The sequence below is a fragment of the Theropithecus gelada genome, chromosome 13, assembly GCF_003255815.1.
Source record: "Theropithecus gelada isolate Dixy chromosome 13, Tgel_1.0, whole genome shotgun sequence".
NCBI classification, from domain to species: domain Eukaryota; kingdom Metazoa; phylum Chordata; class Mammalia; order Primates; family Cercopithecidae; genus Theropithecus; species Theropithecus gelada.
Window position 1 is genome coordinate 8,192,647 of NC_037681.1, and position 13,223 is coordinate 8,205,869.

The 13,223-nt window shown below is 41.8% G+C and overlaps 1 protein-coding gene across 2 annotated transcripts in view; it reads right to left on the reverse strand.

The window, feature by feature from the left end:
• Positions 1-13,223, reverse strand: part of LOC112636969 (E3 SUMO-protein ligase RanBP2) — a 74,411-nt gene that overhangs the window by 45,097 nt on the left and 16,091 nt on the right. For both annotated transcript variants that reach the window (XM_025405796.1, XM_025405797.1), the window contains exons 5-7: positions 9,677-9,907; positions 9,189-9,334; positions 4,917-5,109 (exon numbers count right to left, since the gene is read on the reverse strand). In XM_025405796.1, the coding sequence (XP_025261581.1) occupies positions 4,917-5,109; positions 9,189-9,334; positions 9,677-9,907 (570 nt within the window). The remainder of the gene's footprint in view (positions 1-4,916; positions 5,110-9,188; positions 9,335-9,676; positions 9,908-13,223) is intronic.

Sequence of the window (13,223 nt, forward strand, 5' to 3'; positions counted from 1 at the left end):
AAAAGTCAGGAAACAACAGGTGCTGGAGAGGATGTGGAGAAATAGGAACACTTTTACACTGTTGGTGGGATTGTAAACTAGTTCAACCATTATGGAAAACAGTATGGCGATTCCTCAAGGATCTAGAACTAGATGTACCATATGACCCAGCCATCCCATTACTGGGGATATACCCAAAGGATTATAAATTATGCTGCTATAAAGACACATGCACACGTATGTTTATTGCAGCACTATTCACAATAGCAAAGACTTGGAATCAACCCAAATGTCCATCAGTGACAGATTGGATTAAGAAAATGTGGCACATATACACCATGGAATACTATGCAGCCATAAAAAAGGATGAGTTTGCGTCCTTTGTAGGGACATGGTTGCAGCTGGAAACCATCATTCTTAGCAAACTATCACAAGAACAGAAAACCAAACACCGCATGTTCTCACTCATAGGTGGGAACTGAACAATGAGATCACTTGGACTCAGGAAGGGGAACATCACACACCGGGGCCTATCATGGGGAGGGGGGAGGGGGGAGGGATTGCATTGGGAGTTATACCTGATGTAAATGACGAGTTGATGGGTGCAGTAGACCAACATGGCACAAGTATACATATGTAACAAACCTGCACGTTATGCACATGTACCCTACAACTTAAAGTATAATAATAATAAATAAATTAAAAAAAAAAAAAAAAAAAAGTAAAAGCAAGCTAATGTCCTGGTTTTAGGGCCCTGGTTTTAAAAACTCCAACACTACAGTACATCCATACAACGGAATAACATGCAGGCATCCAAACTAATGAAAACGCCCGTTATATATACTGACATGGAAATATCTCCAAGATACAGTTAATGGAAATAAAGTAAAAACAATGTTTAAACATTTTCCTCCTCTTTTTAAGGACAGGGGATGTGTGTGTGTTTCCTTGGAGATGCATAAAACATTTCCTGAAGAACACACAAGAAAGCAGTAACGTTAGTTTCTTTACGGGTGGAAAAAGTAAATAACTAGGGAACACAAAGGAATATTCTTAAGAGCCCCTAGAATTTTAAACCATGTATATATAATTCTTTCCAAACATGCTCTTTTTTCAAAAATATATTCTTTAAGAACTTAATAGCTTCTGATTTTCAATTTTAGAAACATCCACATTGCCTATCCTTTTACTCACAAGTTTTCTAAACATCATATCAAAGTTTGTCATCTATATGTTGAAAAGAACACACAAAATAAGAAACAAAAAGTTGACATCATTCTTTTTGTTTTCGAACTGACCTCAATTCATAAACCTGGCCTCTTTTACAAAATCACTCAACAGCTGAATTTGTGACCAGTTAATTAGCTGTGAATCCAACTCAGTAAAATCATCTCGTCGCTATTTTCCTTTTTTTTTTTTTTTTTTTGAGACGGAGTCTCGCTCTGTAGCCAGGTGGAGCGTTGCAGTGGCATGATCTCGGCTCGCTGCAACCTCCGCCTCCTGGTTTCAAGCAATTCTCCTATCTCGGTCTCTCGAGTAGCTGGGACTACAGGCACCTGCCACCATGACCGGCTAATTTTCGTATTTTTAGTAGAGAAGGGGTTTCACCATATTGGTCAGGATGGTCTCGAACTCCTGACCTCAGGTGATCTGCCTGCCTCGGCCTCCCAAAGTGCTCAGATTACAGGCGTGAGCCACCGCGCCTATTTCCTCATTTTAACTAAAAGGTTTCAAGAGACTTTGTTAAATACCCAGCTGCAATGCAGACGTACTTACTAGAACCATGGTATTCCTCTGATTAAGAGTCTGAAAATCATACCATAAAAGCTAGCCAATTCTTAAATACCCAAATGCCAGCACATAACCTACATTTTATGCTTATAATCATTTGATCATTAAGCTTTAAAATAAAATGATAAAATACAAGCATCTAAGATGTTTCTATTATATATTCATTCTAGAGAAATATGTCGTACTTAATAAAGACTTAGGTAGGCATCTCTGTGCTAAAGTGGAACAATGAAGAAACATTTAGAAAAGCAAGGCATCTGGCAATAGGTAAAGCACACCCACACTGAGGCACAGTATTTTTCAAAAGTAGAGAAAGAATGTATTGCACATGTGCATATGCAAAAAATATTTCTGAACACCCAAGAAACTCCTAATAGTAGTTGTCATCTAGGAAAGGAGACCTGAGTGAATAGATTAAGGGGGAAACTAACTTTTTATTACTAAAAGTTCACACTCAGGTGTGGTGGCTCATACCTGTAATCCCAGCACTTTGGGAGGGCAACGCAGAAGGATCACTTGAAGCCAGGAATTCAAGAACCACCAGCCCGGGAAACACAGCAAGACCCTGTCTTTACAAAAACTTAAAAAATGTAGCCAGGCATGGTGGCAGGCACCTGTAGTCCCAGCTACTGAGCTGAGGCTGAGGCAGAAGAGGATCACTTGAGCCCAGGAGTTCGAGGATGCAGGGAGCTATGATCATGCCACTGCACTCCAGCCAGAGCAACAAGAGTGAGACTCTGCCTCCAAAAACTACGTATCAAAAAATTTGAAGCTGTGCACAGTAGCTCACACCTATAATCCCAAGCACTCTGGTAAGCTCAAGTCCAATTCAACGTTACAGTGAGCTACGATTACACAACTGCACTCCAGCTTGGGTGACCCAGCAAGACTCTAATAGACACAAAGACAGATAACTTTTAAAAGTTTCCATTAAAAATAAGAACTACTGGTCGGGCGCGGTGGCTCACGCCCGTAATCCCACCACTTTGGGAGGCCCAGGCGGCTGGATCATGAGGTCAGGAGATCGAGACCACCCTGGCTAACAGAGTGAAACCCCGTCTCTACTGAAAACACAAAACAAATTAGCCGGGCATGGTGGCAGGCGCCTGTAGTCCCAGCTACTCGGGAGGCTGAGACAGGAAAATGGTGTGAACCCGGGAGGCAGAGCTTGCAGTGAGCCGAGATCACACCACTGTGCTCCAGCCTGGGCAACAGAGCTAGACTCCGACTCAAAAAAAACAAAATAAAATAAAAATAAGAACCATCAGCTACTTGAGAATTTCTATAACAACCTTTTAACGTTCATATTACCTAGTGAACCTCACTAAATCCATTAACTCAGAAGTACTGAGCCAATATTAGCAATTAACATGTGAACTGCCTATCAACAGTGTTTTTAAAAGATTTACAGGCCGGGCGCTGTTGATCATGCCAGTAATCCCAGCACTTTGAGAGGCCGAGTAGGGTGGATCACAAGGTCAGAAGATTGAGACCATCCTGTCTAACATGGTGAAACCCCATCTCTATTAAAAAATACAAAAAATTGGCCGGGCGCGGTGGCTCACGCCTGTAATCCCAGCACTTTCGGAGGCTGAGGCGGGCAGATCATGAGGTCAGGAGATCAAGACCATCCTGGCGAACATGGTGAAACTCTGTTTCTACTAAAAATACAAAAAAATTAGCCGGGCGTGGTGGCGGATGCCTGTAGTCCCAGCTTCTCGGGAGGCTGAGACAGGAGAATGGCGTGAACCCGGGAGGCAACGGAGCTTGCAGTGAGCGGAGTTTGCGCCACTACACTCCAGCCTGGGAGACAGAGCGAGACTCCCTCTCAAAAAAAAAAAAAAATTGATCTATGTTGGGCCAGGCGTGGTGGCTCACGCCTAAAATCCCAGCACTTTGGGAGGCTGAGGCAGGCGGATCACGAGGTCAGGATATCAAGACCATCCTGGCCAACATGGTGAAACCGTGTCTCTACTAAAAATAAAAAATTAGCTGGGCATGGTGATGCGTGCCTGTAATCCCAGCTACTCGGGAGGCTGAGGCAGGTCAATCGCTTGAACCCAGGAGGCAGAGGTTGCGGTGAGCCGGATCGCAGCATTGCACTCCAGCCAAATTCCATCCCAAAAGAAAAAAAAAAAAAAGATTTATATTAGAAGGAGGGGCCTTCTCTAAAAGTAATGAATCCTTTATTTTCCCTCCCCAGACAAAAAATCCTTCTCTAAAATTAACAATCATTTTTCTAAGCCTGGTTTAATGCTTTTTTGGGGAGACTGCTTATTTCTTTTCCTTTCAAAAGTAATGCAAGCTCATTAAAAAAAAAAAAAAAAAAAAAAAAGCCGGGCGCAGTGGCTCACGCCTGTAATCCCTGCACTTTGGAAGACCAAGGCAGGAAGATCATGAGGTCAAGAGATTGAGACCATCCTGGCCAACATGGTGAAATCCCATCTCTATTAAAAATGCAAAACATTAGCTGGGCGTGGTGGCACGCGCCTGTAGTCCCAGCTACTTGGGAGGCTAAGGCAGGAGAATGGCGTGAACCCAGGAGGTGGAGGTTGCAGTGAGCCGAGATCAGGCCACTGCACTCCAGCCTGGTGAGAGAGAGACTTGGTCTCAAAAAAATAAATAAATAGTAAGAAAAGGCTTTATGTTTTCAAAGATTAATATATTGTTACATATCATACACAATACAGTCATAAATGTTATATACATGTTTTTCAATTAACATGTTAAATGCAATCATATTCTTCTTTCATAGGTTATAAAGCCATTGCCCTACATGTACTTATTAGGATTTTGTCCAAGTCACACATCTTTTTGGATCAAGCTTTACCCATAAAGTGGGATTACATCTTTATCATGTTCCCAAAAATGGCAGAGTAATAAGATCAAACTCTTCAAATTTGTTTACAAACAAATCATAGCAATGCAGGCTTTCAACAGCAGTGCATTCAACATCCCTGTTTCACCAGCCTCACCACTATTGTGTACGCTTAGTTATTTTCCACTGTATCAAATTGACTATTTCATTTTAACTTTAATTCCATAGGTTTATTCACATATTGTCATTACATACCAGAGCACACCTTCATTTAAAACACGTCAAGACTCAGTGAAATGTCAATTGCTCCTACAAGTGGAAGACTTACCTGAAATGCTATGAGATAGCACAATGCAGCCAGCTGAGAAAGAGCTCGCCATTGAACATCACTATGCTGACCCATCTTCAAAAGCAGAGAACCAGCATGCATGTAGAAATGTCCTTTCATTTCTAAGAAAGTAGCTGACAGTTCATCATTTCCACCCAAAGAAGATTTCACGGACTGAAGAGCACTATCAAAACTGTAATATGAAAATATCAAACAGATAATCCACTTACTGCACTGTGAATAATCATGGTTTATTTAATTCAAAACAAAATAAAAATTTTATTTCAAGCTTCATCTTCCACATTCAGCTTCTAATAATTCTTATTCCCCATGTTGTAAGTTATGAATCATCTAATGCTTATTTTTATCCTGCATACTTCCTGTACTTCAAGCTTAACCTCTCAAATGATGTCTTATTCCCAGTTATTTCCAGCCCTCCAATCACAGGATAAATATAAGATTAGTGATTATAGGTGCACATTTCAAAATAAACCAGGATAAAGTTGGGAGGCTATTTTGTAGTTTCTTCCTGATCATATAGTTTCATTAGTTAATTAACAGTTGTAATTTCTCAAATTAGACATACCATTTCCAAATTATAAGTAAATAACTGACACATATTTGAGTAACAATACAGTAATTGCTTTTTACTATATAAATTACAGAGTTAAATTGTCTTTCTTTTTTTTTTTTTTTTTTTTTGAGACGGAGTCTCTCACTATCACCCGGGCTGGAGTGCAATGCAACGATCTCCACCTCCCAGGTTCAAGTGATTCTCCTGCCTCAGCCTCCTGAGTAGCTGGGACTACAGGCGCCTGCCACCATGCCCAGCTAAACTTTTTTTATGTTTTTAGAAGAGATGGGGTTTCACTATGTTGGCCAGGCTGGTCTGGAACTCCTGACCTCATGATCCCCCCGCCTCAGCTTACCAACGTGCTGGGATTACAAGTATGAGCCACTGCGCCTGGCCTATTATTTGTAATCTATATTCTAAATTAGTTCTTCTAAATCCTAATGTTTCTCCAAATCTTCACTTTGGAAGAAAAGTAAAAGCAAACACTTAAACGTGAAGCATGATTTTAAAGTAGCTTACAATAAAGCAACCAGAGCAACTGAGGTCTAAAGAGCTCTGAGGGTTCTTAAAAACCCCTTCAGGGGATCCATGAGGTTAAAATCACTTTTATAATAATACCAAAAAATTTTATATTTTACATTCTCATTTTCTCATATATGTAGAGCTGAGTTGTTTTTTGTTTTGTTTTTGTTTTTGTTTTTCTGCCCACCTCGGCCTCCCAAAGTGCTGGGATTACAGGCCTGAGCCACCCCACCCGGCTAAGCTGAGTTTTCCAGAGGCTTCATGACATGTAATATAGTTTTACAGACTGAAAGAGGAAGCAAATGAGAATCTAGCCATGTTCTATTAAGTGAGACATTAAACAGATTTACAAAAATGCAAAAACAATGACACTTTCCTGACTACTTTTTTGTTGTTGCAAAATAATTATTTTTCATAAAAAATGCTATTATTGGTCTGGCGCGGCGGCTCACACATGTAATACCAGCACTTTGGGAGGCCGAGGCAGGTGGATCACCTGAGGTCAGGAGTTCAAGACCAGCCTGGCCGACATGGTGAAACCCTGTCTCTACTAAAAATACAAAAAATTAGCTGGGCGTGGTGGTGGGCACCTGTCGTCCCAGCTACTTGGGAGGCTGAGGCAGGAGAATCGCTTGAACCTGGAAAGCAGAGATTTCAGTGATCCGAGATCGCACCATTGCACTCTAGCGTGGGCAACAAGAGCAAAACTGTCTCAAAAAAAAAAAGCTATTATCATTAACATGCAACGGGCTTATTACATTTTTAATGGATTACATATTTTCTTTAATTTCTAACGTAATAAACACTAATAGAAATAACCCACATACGGCCAGGAGCAGTGGCTTAGGCCTGTAATCCCAGCACTTTGGGAGGCCAAAGCAGGCGGATCACGAGGTCAAGAGATTGAGACTTCCCAGTACTTTGGGAGGCCAAAGTGGGCGGATCAGGAGGTCAAGAGATCGAGACTGGCCAGTCACGGTGGCTCACGACTGTAATCCCAGCACTTTGGGAGGCCGAGGCGGGCGGATCACAAGGTCAGGAGATCGAGACCATCCTGGCTAACACAGTGAAACCCCGTCTCTACTAAAAAGACAAAAAATTAGCCGAGTGTGGTGGCGGGTGCCTGTAGTCCCAGCTACTCGTGAGGCTGAGGCAGGAGAACGGCATGAACCCCAGAGGTGGAGCTGGTGGTGAGCCGGGATGGCTCCACTGCACTCCAGCCTGGGCGACAGAGTGAGACTCTATCTCAAAAAAAAAAAAAAGATCGAGACCATCCTGGCCAACACGATGAAACCCCATCTCTACTAAAAATACAAAAATTAGCCAGGTGTGGGCCGGATGTGGTGGCTCACGCCTGTAATCCCAGTACTTTGGGAGGCCAAGGAGGGCAGATCACGAGGTCAGGAGATCGAGACCATCCTGGATGACAGGGTGAAACTCCATCTCTACTAAAAATACAAAAAATTAGCCGGGTGTTGTGGCAGGCGCCTGTAGTCCCACCTACTCAGGAGGCTGAGGCAGAATGGCGTGAACCCAGGAGGCAGAGCTTGCAGTGAGCCGAGATTGCGCCACTGCACTCCAGCCTGGGCGACAGAGCGAGACTCTGTCTCAAAAAAAAAAAAAATAACTAGGTGCGGTGGTGGGCTCCTGTAGTTCCACCTACTCAGGAGGCTGAGACAAGAGAATCACTTGAACCCAGGAGGCAGAGGCTGCAGTGAGCCGAGATTGCGCCAGTGCATGCCAGCCTCACGAGAGTGACACTCAGTCTCAAAAAAAAAAAAAAAAGAGAGAGACTGAGACCACCCTGAACCCTGTCTCTACTAAAAATACAAAAATTAGCTGGGCGTGGTGGTGCGCGCCTGTGGTCCCAGCTACTCGGGAGACTGAGGCAGAAGAATCACCTGAACCCAGGAGGCGGAGGTTACAGTGAGCCAAGGTCGCACCACTGCACTCCAGCCTGGCAACAGAGCAAGACTCCATCTAAAAAACAGAGATGAGAGGGGACAGGAGGGGTGGGGAGTGGGGAGGGATGGGGAGTGGGGAGGGATGGGAAGCAGGGAGGGAAGGTGGGAAGGGAAGGCAGGACGGGGGAGGGATGGGAGGAGGGGGGAGGAAAGGAGAGGGGACAGGAGGAAAAGAAAATAACCCACATACAAAGATCTTTGATGTCCTTAAGAAAAACGTAAAAGGAACTTGTGACCAAAAAAATTGAGTACACAAGGAATACAAACTAAAACATCCTACATGTTTTCTAAAATAATCTTAAAGTTATTTCTTTCAGATACTGGTCTTACCCTACCAATTTAGGACACTATGTACTTTTTCAAGAAAATTACCTACTCCCTGCACTCAATGAAATGAGTTTCTTTCTTTATACCAGATGGGGAAATAACTTCCAAACAAATGGACAGCCTAAACTAGCGATCAGTAAACTTTTTCTATAAAGAGGAGATACTAATCTGGCTTTACAGGCATACAATCTCTGCTGCAACCACTCAACTCCAACCCTATAGTATGTAAGCAGCCACAATTACATAACCAGAGGCATGCTGTATTCCAATAAAACTTTATTAACAAAATTAGGCAGGGGCCATATTTGGCCCACAAGTTCTAATCAACTCCTGCTCTAAACTAGCATCTTTATATAAATCCAAGTGATGTTTTTGTCCAATGGAATTTATTTTCAAAATGGAGACACTGGTTCTCAAAATCAAAATTTAAGAAAAAAGAAAAATCACATAGTTGAGTCATTTTGTTTCTTAGCTAAAACAGTATTTTCTGAAATACTAGTGATGCTAAGTACATATGAACCTAGCCATCTGATGACAGATGAACTTTTTCACTCAAGATTATATCATTATAAAAAATAAAATATGAAATAGCAGTTAGAACATTCATTTTAAGTTTGACTATGACAAAACTGAGTAACCATAAGGCTAATTTTAATCAAGCTTGAACTGTAAGAATTCTCTAAAAAGCAAAGTCATATAAAACCAATTAGAACTTCTCCATAAAAGAAGAAAAATAAGATTGCCTCCTAGTGGTTCACTGTATTAACTATAACTCCTAGGTACATTATAGAAATAACGATTCAGTAAAGAAGTTTAGAGCAATGAACTTACTGTAAAAAGAAAAACTGAATTTACACTAAAGTGTTCTCGTCAAAGTCAACGTACCTTTCCAGTAATTCTCTACTTTCCTGCACATCTCTAGTGGAAAGCGTAAGAAGTGTGAGATTAGCATAGGCCAGCAGTAAGTCTGTATTGGTTGCTCGCCAGTCACTTTTATCAGACTCCAAACACTCTAAAGACTCCAGATATTCCTATTTTGTGGAATGAACAGTAAGTTACAAAACTTAATCAAATGTTAAGAAATTAACCATTTTATGCCTACAAATTCCTTTTCCCACTCCATGTTTGTGAAACTATATTGATTTTTACATCAACCTTATAAATGAAAACACCAAAAATATATACATTCATCACAGTTATCTCCCCAATCTTCCCATTATAAATTTAACTGATCCTAGTAAAAAATTTCATTTTATAATTGTTCTACATAAATAAAAGAAATGTAAGTCTTGAGGGGCACTGCTGCTTTAGTACAAAAAGAAATATGCTAATTGCCTACATAGAAATGTAAAGACCCAATAGCTTTTACCTACCTTAAGGGTCTGTACAACACATGAATTCCATTCTAAACTTGAACGCAAAGCGATGTTCCTCTCTGCCTCATGGCAGTGGGCCACAGCATCCTTCAACCTTTTATTTGAGCGATACAACTCCACTAGCCGGATGTTCACATGGACGTCATCAGGTCTTACATAAAGTTCTGACTGAATCAAGTCAAAAAGTTTATTCCATCCATCTTCACCTTCACAATCTAGAAGCTGTTCCTATTTAGAGGGGGAAAAAATCATTAGAGTAACACTTGTGCAATTTTAAACAAGTCATGCTCCCAAAGCGCACCATTCCACTATGTCTAGCTTTATGATGATGCCACCACAAACACCATCCTATAAGCCTTATTCATCCCTTCTGAGAGTTGCTTACAACCTAGAAACTAACCCTCAAGAACTGTATGTGAAGAAAAGCATCTGTGATTACTGCAGTAGCTCATACTCTCCTTAAAGAGACTACCAGGACTATTGCCACACATCCCCGTCCATCTGAGTCACCACCAGAAGCCTAGACGTCCCCAGTGAATCCTCGGCAACAAAGTTCTTACCTTCAAACTGCTCTGTATCTCCTCAAATCTGACTCAATCCCGCATCACCTCTCCTCCCACTGTTCTGTTACCTTCATCATCATCTCAAAGCACTGTCATCACCTCCTGACCTTAAATGAAGAGAGTGTCATCTCAGGATAACCCCCACTGCCATGATGACAAGGAGAGGAAGTAGGGTTTGTGGCCACTCACTTCTCATTTGCGATGCTCTCACATCAGCCTCTCAAGAAGCTAGGACCACAGGCATGTACCACCATGCCTGGCTAAATTTTTTTAATGTTCTGTAGAGATGGGGTCTTGCCGTGTTGCCCAGGCTGACTACTCAGTTCTTTAATCACCTCATCTCCAGTGACATTGTCCTCTACTCCAACCTCAACCATCCACTTGCCACTGACACAAGTTTTCAAAATTTGTATTTTGGTCATACCACTGAAACCAGCATACCACCCTTCTTACTCTTCCACCTCACTGGGAGCCTATATAACCTTACTGCCAGAAATATACTTCTCCACCACATGACAAGTTCCCTTCAGGATAATGACATCATCAAGTTTTAAACACCTGTAAACACATATAAATACACACACTTTCTTCTGTCAGGCAAAAAATGCTATAATCCCTTATATCCATAATTGCTGTTTGCTTACAGATCCCTTCAACTAATTCCCTCTTATCCTCAGAAGAACCTTCCCAATTGGTTTCTGCCTGCTTAGATTTGGGAAATCACAATCCCAGGCTAACTGATTTCATTTTCATTATCTCAACCCTCAAACTGGTCCTGCCTAGAAACAAAATACCATTTTAGTACTAACAGTTCACTTTCTCCACTCCCTGACACTTCACACCTCCTATTTCCTCAACTTTCCCATACCTTCCTTTGACTCTCACTTTCAACTTATAACCTAGATTCGACCCTCACTGAGAAACCTGATGCTATCACATATAAATTCCATTTTACTTTACCTACTTAAACTCATCTTCCCCCAACTCTCTCTGCTATCAAAGACCAAGCCACCCATTTGCAGTCTGTATTTCATTCCCCTCTCTCCTTTATCAATTTCTCCTCTTCTGGATGAGAGGGATGATACCCTGGCCTCTCCCTATCTGCAAAAGCCCTAGTCTTTGACTCTATGTTAAAAAAATTTTTTTAGACCACTGAGTGCTTTTAAAAAGCTCTATCTCATACTCGAGAGAAAAAGCCTTCTCAACAGTAATACTCTCATTCATTAAACAAATGTCAGAAATTATTTACCTTAGCAAGCCTTAAATTTTAGGAGAAATGGATTTGCTTTGCATGAGTTATAAATCTCATGGATTTCAATTCCAAAAAAAAAAACCTGACACAGGAAAGGTGTAACAGTGCCTTCAAGTTATTAAAGAAAGTCTTTAAAGAATGCTTCGAAGTATCTAACTTGTTACACTGCAAGAAAAGAATCCCCTACCATTATGTACGTTCTTTAACACTACTGACACCAAATTAACTGGATTGCCACGCCCAAAATGGGAATTATGTTTGAGGCATAACACCTAAAGAATATAGTAAAGAAATCTGCACAATTAGACCTAACGTTTTAGACTAATATTTAAAATCCAGCAGCTTACTACTGGGGAGAAAAACTTAACTTGTCAGTAATATGTATCTTTGGAAGCATTTTCAATGCTTTTTCAGCTTCAAAAATCTGTACATGATTGTTCATAGCAGTTGAAAAATAGCCAAAACCTAGAAATAACCAAAATGCCCCTCAAAAGTGAATGGTTAAGGTTGGGCGCCGTGGCTCACACCTGTAATCCCAGCACTTTGGGAGGCTGAGGTGGGTGGATCACCTGAGAACCCGGGAGGCAGAAGTTGCAGTGAGCCGAGATGGTACCACTGCACTCCAGCATGGGCGACAGACAGAGCAAGACTCTGTCTCAAAAAAGAAGAAAAAAACAAACAGTGACTGGTTAAATTGTGAACCATGAAATACTACTCAGAAGTAAACGAACCAACTATGGATATACAAAACTTAGATGAATCACAAATTGTATTATGCTGAGTGAACAAGCCAACCTCAAAAGGTCACATGCTTGCCCGGCACGGTGGCTCACTCCTGTAATCCCAGCACTTTGGGAGGCTGGGGTGGACAGATCACTTGAGGTCAGGAGTTCAAGACCAGCCAGGCCAACATGGTGAAACCCTGTTTCTACTAAAAATACAAAACTTAGCGGGGCATGGTAACGTGTGCCCATAGTCCCAGCTACGAGGGAGGCTGAGGCAGAATAGCTTGAACCTGGGAGGCGGAGGTTGCAGTGAGCCAAGATTGCGCCACTGAACTCCAACCTGGGCAACAGAGCGAGACTCCATCTCAAAAAAAAAAAGAAAAAAGAAAAAAAAGTCACATGCTTCATGACATTTACATAACATTTTGAAATCACAAAAGTATAAAGATGGAGAACAGATTAATGGTTGCCAGAGGTTAGGCACAGTGAAGAGAAGGAAGTAGCGTGACTACAAAAGGGGTAGCATGAGGAATATCTCTGTGGTAATAGAGTAGTTCTGTATTTTGACGGCAGTGGTGGTATGAATCTACACATGTGATAAAATGAAAGAAAACTATACACACACATTGTGCCAATGTCAAAATTCCTGATTTTGATATTGTGCTTGGTCAGGTAAAACAGGTTGAGTATCCCTTATCCAAAATGCTTGGCCGGGCGCGGTGGCTCAAGCCTGTAATCCCAGCACTTTGGGAGGCTGAGACGGGCGGATCACAAGGTCAGGAGATCGAGACCATCCTGGCTAACACGGTGAAACCCCGTCTCTACTAAAAACACAAAAAATTAGCCGGGCGAGGTGGCGGCGCCTGTGGTCCCAGCTACTCGGGAGGCTGAGGCAGGAGAATGGCGGGAACCCGGGAAGCGGAGCTTGCAGTGAGCTGAGATCTGGCCACTGCACTCCAGCCTGGGCGACAGAGCAAGACTCCGTCTCAAAAAAAAAAAAAAAA